The sequence below is a fragment of the Myodes glareolus genome, chromosome 21 (assembly GCF_982192425.1).
Source record: "Myodes glareolus chromosome 21, mMyoGla1.1, whole genome shotgun sequence".
Taxonomy (NCBI): Eukaryota; Metazoa; Chordata; class Mammalia; order Rodentia; family Cricetidae; genus Myodes; species Myodes glareolus.
In genome coordinates, this window is record NC_142046.1 from 57,376,714 (window position 1) to 57,384,780 (window position 8,067).

Consider the following 8,067-nt stretch of genomic DNA (forward strand, 5'->3'; position numbering starts at 1 on the left):
GTCAGCCTTCCCTGTAGTTGGTTGTGGATATATATCACCACGCCTGCAATCCGCCTTCCCTGTGTGTGGTGCAGGCGTCCTCCACCCCTGCAATCCGCCTTCCTTGTATATGATGCAGGTGTCCACTATCATGTGTGACTTTTATTTGAGGGCTGATGATGTGAACTCAAATCTTTAGTGGCAGGCACTTTACCAACAAAGCACAGTCTCAGCCTCTCTTCCATTGTCACCTGACTCTTTTTTCTTTTCTTCGTAAGGGTGGGAATGGGAAGTGTTGGTGGGGGCGGGGAGGGGGAGTGTAGTCCACAGGTTGCACTGCTTTTGTCTGTGTGAGTAGTGGGTCCTCTCAGCTGAGGAACTCAGCGCGTACAGTGATGCCGTGGTCTCTCCACTGTGAAGGGCCTGGGGATGGCCTGCCCCGCCACTCTTGTGGGTCCAGGAAGTGTTGTGTACAGTGCGGTGTGTGTTGTCACAGAGGAGGCGAGGCACTCGTGTCTGCTTAATGAAAGCCTTGTTGTAGAGTGATGTTTGACTCTCCGGAGGGTACTGTCAAGCCACGCTCGACACCTCCAGTGGGAGCTGTTCTCCGGTCGGCTTGTATTTGATTCTCTGAGTAGACAAGTGCCTGAACTGCCCTGGCCCTTCCTCCGTGAAATGTCTTCTGTGTCAGAAGGTCGCTGTGAAGGAGCTGAGCCGCTTAGTGGTAGGTGCTTCATGTCCATGTCTTAATCAGTCTGCACCCCGAGAACTCTTAGCTGGGGATGGTGAGCTCCCTGTGCTTTTCCTGCTACTAAGTCTGCGCTGGCACACGGTGAAGAGCCTGCGGTGAGGTAAGGCTCCTTGAAGAAGGCTTAGGAGCCTGTGCGTGGGAGGAGGCGTGCCCCTGACTGTGTGTTCCCCGGTACTGGCTGATCACGTGTGAGAAGAGGGCCCAGCTCACTCCTGTGTTCTCCCACCCACCCCAGCATTTTCCGTTTAAGTCTCGTGTTCATCGATGAACGTTGGACTCCTAGTGTCCGTAAAGTATCTTGGTCAGATGAACTGGGGAAGTTTCTGTTGACTTTGGATGAGGTTTTTCTGTCTCCGTCTAGCAGGGAACCTTTGCTAGGATGTCTCTTTTATGCTGAGCATACTGGAGGGGCCAGAAGTAGGATGTCAGAGCCCCTGGGAGCTGGGTGACAGGTGGGTGTGAGGTACTCGGTGTGGGCTCTCGGAAGCAAACTCGGGTCCTGTCTGTGAAGCTGCATTCACAGGGGCTGCTGAGCCGTCCCCCCAGTCCCTGGGAGGGTGACCAGTTCTAAGGGAAGGGACTGAAAGGGAGCGTCAGTGTCCAGCTGCATCTTAGGCCATCCTTGGAGCCTTTGGACGAGAAACATGTTGTCATTTCAACTGGGACTTGGCAGCTGGCAGCCAAAGTTGCCCGTTCAGAAGGCATTCATACAGCAGGTTAGGTGTGGGCCCGTGTATATAAAGCATGTCTTTAGCATGGACAGCTTCTCTGTCACCTCATTAAGCTGAAATAACCGTTGGACTTACATTGCCCTCTCCTTTCTGGCGGGCAAGTTGGATCTCCTAAATTATGTTTTGTGTTGACTGTATTTATTGTCATCCTGCTGAAGCAGATGTTTGCCCCTTTAAACATGGCGTCATTCTATTTTAGAGTTTCGAGACTTGGACTTACCCGTGTGTGGTGGGCGAACATCACTGAGCCTCCATCCTTAGCCCTTCCGTTGTTTAAACAAATGCTTTAGAAGCCTATTCGAGGTTTCGGGTTTTCTGAGTCCTTTAAAGACTCGATGCACTAATGTCGCTTTCTGTGAAAACTGTCCTGATACACATCCGTGTGGAAGCTGCCTGGGAGAAGCTTTGCTGGCAGGTTCTGCTCGTGCCCTCTACAGTGTGGAAAAAAAGACAGTGATTCAGACTGTTTTCTGGTTTGCTAGATACTCCTTTTATTACTAAAAATGACTTAGATTAGTTCTACACATACTATTATTTATACTTTACCATTATGTAACACACATAAATAATTAGAAGCTTAGTATTTTTTGGTACGTCTTGAGAATTTTTCAGTTAATAGTTATTTGGGGAAAGTTTGACATGTTCAGATTGTCGCTTGTCTGGAAAAGGTAAGTGTCTTTTCCAAGCATCTGCTTCTCTGAATCCATTTATGTTAATTATGACAATAAATTGGAGGTGTGTTACTCTCTTTGACTAAACATTAAGCTGTCTTTTCTTCTCTCTTATATTTCTAGATGAAGCGTTCCGCCAGCCATCCTGGTTCCTGCAGTTCAGAGAGGTAGATTAACCATTTCTTCTGACTAAATTCTGTCTGGATAACGCTCCCATGGGGAAGTTCTTCAGGCCCAGGCCAGCCGTTGTAGATGTCAGCTCTGTGGAGTAGGCCTGGTTTGGCTTTGTTTCTCACAACAGCTCTCTGTGTGTGTCTTAGCTCTTGTATCTGGGACCAGCTTCAGAAAGGGCTAAGGAAAGGAAACTCACCTGTGAGAATTAACCTGGAGGTGGCGCCATGTCGGCTGTCAGGGCTTCTTAGGTTTTTTAAATATGTCAAGAAGTATGGGTCCTACTTCTTTGAGAAGAAGGCTGAGCAGACAAATGGACTTGCCACCAAGCAATAGATTTTGTTTAAAAAATAAATATATCAAGTGGCTAGAGAGAAATTTGTATTCAAGTGTCTACATCTGAGGACATTTTATCTCAGTTTTTTTTTAAAGATTTATTTATTTATTATGTATACAGTATTCTGCCTGCATGTATGCCTGCAGGCCAGAAGTAGGGACCAAATTTCATTACGAATGGTTGTGAGCCACCATGTGGTTGCTGGGAATTGAACTCAGGACATTTGGAAGAGCAGCCAGTGCTCTTAACCTCTGAGCCATCTCTTATCTCAGCTCTTTATAGTCATGTATTCATGCTAGGCTGTTCCTGAGAAAGAGCTCTCTGAAAGAAAGGAAACCATATTCCCATCAATACTGTAAAAAGTTCACCTTCCAGGTGGGTCCTGCCAGTGTCCAAGCTATTGGGCGCCCTGCAGGTCACGAGGTGTGCTTTCTCAGTGGCGAGGCTCGCCCTCCTCTGTTCCCTGGAAAGTGATGAAATTAGTTCTCTTCAGCATGTTTCTCTCGCTGACTATATTAAGTATTGAGCCTTGCTATTGTTTCGTCTTTTTCTCTGGCAATTACATAATCCTTGTTGAGTGATCTGTGCAGAGGAAGCAGCCAGTGATTTTTATATACCCAGCCGCAGGGTATAAAGCGTCTTCACAGCTGGGCTTTACAGAACGGTAGAAGCTAAGTCGTCTGACAGCGAACGCATTTTGATGATAGAAAGGTTTCTATTTTATCCTCCCCCACCTTGGACATTAAGTCATAAGAAGGCTAGATCATATTTCCCTTTGCTGTGTCAAGGTTGTGCAGTGATGTTGAGCTGTCGTGCAGCAGAAGCTGAAGCACCCTTAGGTGGTGGTGATTTACGTCTGTGCTTGCAGGTCTAGACTGGATCCTTTTCGGAGCCAGTGCTCTTAACTGCAGAGCCATGTCTCCAGCTCTGAGTTTTAAAAACTTGTTTTGTTTTGGTAACAGGGTCGTATGTAGCACAGGCTGGTCTCAAACTGGGCATAGTCCAGCATGCCTAATCCTAATCCTCCTGCCTTTACCGAATCCTCAGTGCTGGGAGGAAGGTGTTGAGCTGCCAGGCCTGGTTTATGCAGTGCTGGGGTTCAAACTCAGGGCTTTGTGCATGCAACATAAACACCTTACCAATTAAGCTACATACTTAGCCCTGGGAAAAGTTTCCTATTGTTTTGTTTTCCTGGCTTCCAGTTCACTATTTTAATCTTCTGTCTTTTCCATCAGTGAGTTTATATCTCTAAACTTTCTGGCACGCCCTTCAGTCTGCTCTTTCCATCAGTTAAAGGTTGACATTAACTATATGCATTTGTGAAAGCTGTGAGAATTCTCAGATATATGCAGCCCACATGTCGGCTGCCTCACTGGACCCTCCTCCTAGAAGGATATCTCTGTTAGGACATGGGCTCAGAGTTCCTGCCTGAATTGCAGACTCACTTGGCCGCATGCTTCCCTTCTAAATGAGTGGTATGGTGCTAACATAAGGGATTAAGCCTCAGAGGAATTTCTCACTTGGTTTTTTGAGACAAGGTTTCTTTATGTAGTCTGGGCTATCCTGGAACTCACTTTGTAGACCATGCTGGCTTCAAACTCACAGAGATCCTCCTGCCTCTGCCTCCAGAGTGCTGGGATTATAGGTGTGCGCCACCATGCTTGGCCTCGAAGAGAAGCCATTTAAAGTCCTGGTCAAGAAACGGTTTTTTCATTATTTAACACCCACGACTTAACACTTTTTATTTCATGTGCAGGAATAGCTGCTCCATCAGAGACGCAGCCTCTGCCCTTCACCGACTCCCTCAGCGCCGCCGCAGAACCTACTCGGACACAGACTCTTGTAATGATGCGCCCCCTGAAGACCCAGAGAGTGAGTTCCACAGCTTCTGTCTCCTCAGCCACTTCAGCAAAATTGCCCCAGGTTCTTGTAGTTTCTGGGACTGACATACACTGTCACTGGACCACTTTTAGGTGAATTCCTCAGAGGGACGTCAAGCCCCCACAACTCACAGGTGCTCATGGGTTCTCTCCCCGATACCTTTGTTACTCTGTTTATTCAGTTAAGAGGGGCTGAAGATCATTGGTAGATATTTTATATTAGAGACATTTCTATTGACTATGTCTTTATTACCACTATGTGTTTCCATTTTAAAGTATCGTAGAAAAATCATTAATTGCAGGTAGAGTTCTAGAGGAACTAAAAGTTGAAAATCAGAAAATACAGCTATGTTACATTATTTATCTACCTTAAAATGGCCAAAGAAAGCAACCTGTGTGGTTATGACAACCCTGATCCCTATAACTTTTCTCCCTAGTGTTGAGGGCAGCAGATGTCCTTTCAGGAGAGTCTAGGGGTTTCTGTTAAGATTGTGTTGATCTCAAAGGAGCAAAAACTTTCCCAGTGTGTCAGGATACACCTCATTTGATCGCAAGGACCATGGTTTCCAGGGAACACAATGTCGTTTTACACTTACTTCTCAGTGACTGGACTGTCACCTGTTGAGAGTCCTTACCTCCGCTGGAGAGTTCACTGGATGTCAGTTATGTGGAATGTGGATCTGTACCCTGTGGAAATGACACAGTAAATGGTGGTTAGGTACTCCAGAGAGCCATGTCATCGAGTGGGAGGAGCCAGCGGAGGTGCTTTGGATAGACTGGAAACCAGTAGCTTTTCTTTACTTGCCTAGCAACCTAAACAGGCTCCGTGGCAGGAAGATGCCGTGTGGATGCCAGTGCAGCTGGTTCCAGACAAAACCGTTGGCCACTTTCAGAAATATTGTATTTGTGTGTGAAGCATATGTGGATTGATGTGTCTGGGTGGGGGTGGGGCAAGGTTGAGCTGGTAATCTTCTATTACTCATTGCTTCCTTTCTTTTGGGGGGAAGGGAGCATATTTTAAGACAGGGTTTCTCTGTGTAGCCCTGACTACCCTGAACTCACTCTGTAGACCAGGTTGGCTTCCAACTCAGAGATTGCCCTGCCTCTGCCTCCCTGCTGGGATATTAAAGGCAGGTGCTACCATGCTGGGCTTTCACTTTCTTTTTGAGTCAGGGCCTCTAATCAAACTCAGAGCTAACAAATATGGCTCGTTTCAGTAGCGAGCTGGTTCTTCTTGCTTATGAAGCAAGCCTTGACCACTAAACCATTTCCTTAGCCAATTTTTGTCTTCTGTATAACTCTGGCTGACTTGTAACCTGTCATGTAGATGACCCTACCCTTGAACTTTTGGTGATCCTCCTGCGTCTACCTTCCCAGTGTTGGGATTACAGGCAGGCACTACTACTTGACTCATTTTCAAATATTTAGAAGGCAAAGGCATTCACAAACTTAGTTGTTAGGAGGGTTTCAAACGTGTCACACATACATTCACACAGGTATATGTATGTCTCAGTTTACCATAAAGTCTCTGCATTGGCAGGATGAGAAGTATCATTCTTAAATTTCTTTCTATTTAATGGTTTAGTTCAAAGCAGAGAATTTACATTTTAATGTATTATATTAGTGTATTAGTATTAAGTATATTGCAATCATCAGTTGACTTTTTTTTTTGAGACAGTATTGTGTTGCCCAGGTTGGTCTTGAACTCTATGCATTGGAGGCTGACTGAATTCCTGATCTTCCTGCCTCTACCTCCTGACTGCTGGGATCACAGGCACTCACACCATGCCTGATTTATTCTGTGATGGGGCTTGAACCCAGGGCCTCCTGAGTGTTGTCTGCCTCTGATCTCCCAGTCTGGCCCAGCCGAAAGTTTTTACGTGACAATACTCTTCTTGTGGGGTGTTTGGTGAGTTTCTCGTTCAACTGAGCAAAAAAGTATTGGGAAACTAGTGGAGGTATCTCTCCTACAGCCCTGAGATGTTTCACGGGGCCCAGAGACAGCATTGCTTAGATGTCTCACTTCCCACTCCCTCTTTTCCCAGGACCTCTTCACTGTTCAGGAAACACATTTAACGGAGAGTTGGCATCAGCAACCATTCCTGAAGAAAACAGACTTCTGGCCAAGACACAATCTGATTCTGAAGAACCTCTTCCACCCTTCTCCTGAGGAAATGGACACGTCCAGCCTCCTCTGAGTGTTGCTATGCAAATGTTGCTGTAATTAAACTCGTTCTGGGGCAGCGTCCCCTCTCCTTAGGATTTCTCTGCACTTTATAGAATATTGTAAACAAACAACCCACATACTTTTGAAGTGTATTTTATCTTTCTATAGTTTACTTGTAAGAGTATTTTCCTAATAACTTCACAGTATGAATGTGCATCTTTTTTTTTAATAAAAAAACAAATGATGGTGTAGCATTTTGACATCCATAAGGACAAATGTAGATATTTTTCTAAAAAATTGTGAGGGACTGACAGCTTGTTCAGTGTGTATTGTAGTATATAAACGAGATCTCGCCAGTTTGATTTGACAGAAATGTGATAGATGTAACTTGTGCCATGGACCAGAAGGTCACTTCACCCCAGCTTCATATCAATTACTGTAGCAGCTTGATGGTGATTGGATCACATTCCTTTAAGCAAAAAAGGAAACAAATAATAGTCTAAAGGTCTTTAGCCCAAATACCGTGACATATTGAACGCTTAAAAAAATAACCAGACTCCGTTGTCCTTCGTATGTGAAGTTGACACTTGATTTGTCAATACCAAACATCAGGTTACAGTGTTCAATTTTTATTTATTTATTTTCTTACTGCATCAAAAGATGATTATGTCCTAATGTTTATGATCTCCCAGATTTAAAATGTATATGATTGTTGTTCTTTACATTGTTCTAAGAGAGGCAAGTGTCTCAGTGACCTTGTTCATGTATACCAGAGAAATAAATGGCTTTCAGTGGAAGAGGAATTTAGTGCTTTTTTTCTTAAAAAAAAAAAAAAAAAAGAGGCATTAAGCTGCTGTTGTAAGGTATGCTTTGCGGCTCTTTGGCATATCTAGAGACATTTTTAATTTATGAATATTTATATAAAAAGTATTCCTATCAAGATGACTGTTCTATATCACTTGAGAATGGCATTATTTAATTAAAGAACGATTTGCAGTTTTTGGTAGTGCCTGTCATACGTATTGTCGGTGTTTGCCCTGGGGTTTGTTTCTCTTTTAAGTCACTTTGGGGTAATGGTCTCAGCCCAGAGTTTGAATGAACAGCACTTTAGCAAAAATTGGCTTCATGTTTTTAAATTAGCCAGGCATATTTAATAGATACCTGGTTTTTACATTCGGATTCATCATCTGATACATTGTATCTTTTACGCTCATTGATAGTCTGTCTTGTCTTTATTAAAAGCCTTTAGTGTTCTTATTGGTGTTTATTTTGTTTCAGTGTTCAGGCTTAAACGTGAACATACATCAACTATATCTTTAGCTTTTATAGCCTATTAGTTTAGATGGTAGCCAAATATTTAGTATTTGATATTTACTAAGC

General features: G+C 44.1%; 1 protein-coding gene across 3 annotated transcripts in view; it reads left to right on the top strand.

The window, feature by feature from the left end:
* The window catches only part of Plekha3 (pleckstrin homology domain containing A3), an 18,869-nt gene extending 11,385 nt beyond the window's left edge, over nucleotides 1–7,484 (top strand). For 2 of the 3 annotated variants that reach the window (XM_087900087.1, XM_048425700.3), the window contains 3 exons: nucleotides 2,256–2,299; nucleotides 4,397–4,512; nucleotides 6,566–7,484. In XM_087900087.1, the coding sequence (XP_087756213.1) occupies nucleotides 2,256–2,299; nucleotides 4,397–4,512; nucleotides 6,566–6,690 (285 nt within the window). In that variant the 3' untranslated portion in view covers nucleotides 6,691–7,484. Of the gene's footprint in view, nucleotides 1–2,255; nucleotides 2,300–4,396; nucleotides 4,614–6,565 lie in introns of all 3 variants that reach the window. The other variant, XM_087900086.1, reaches the window with a different exon arrangement.
* Nucleotides 7,485–8,067: the final 583 nt, after the last annotated feature.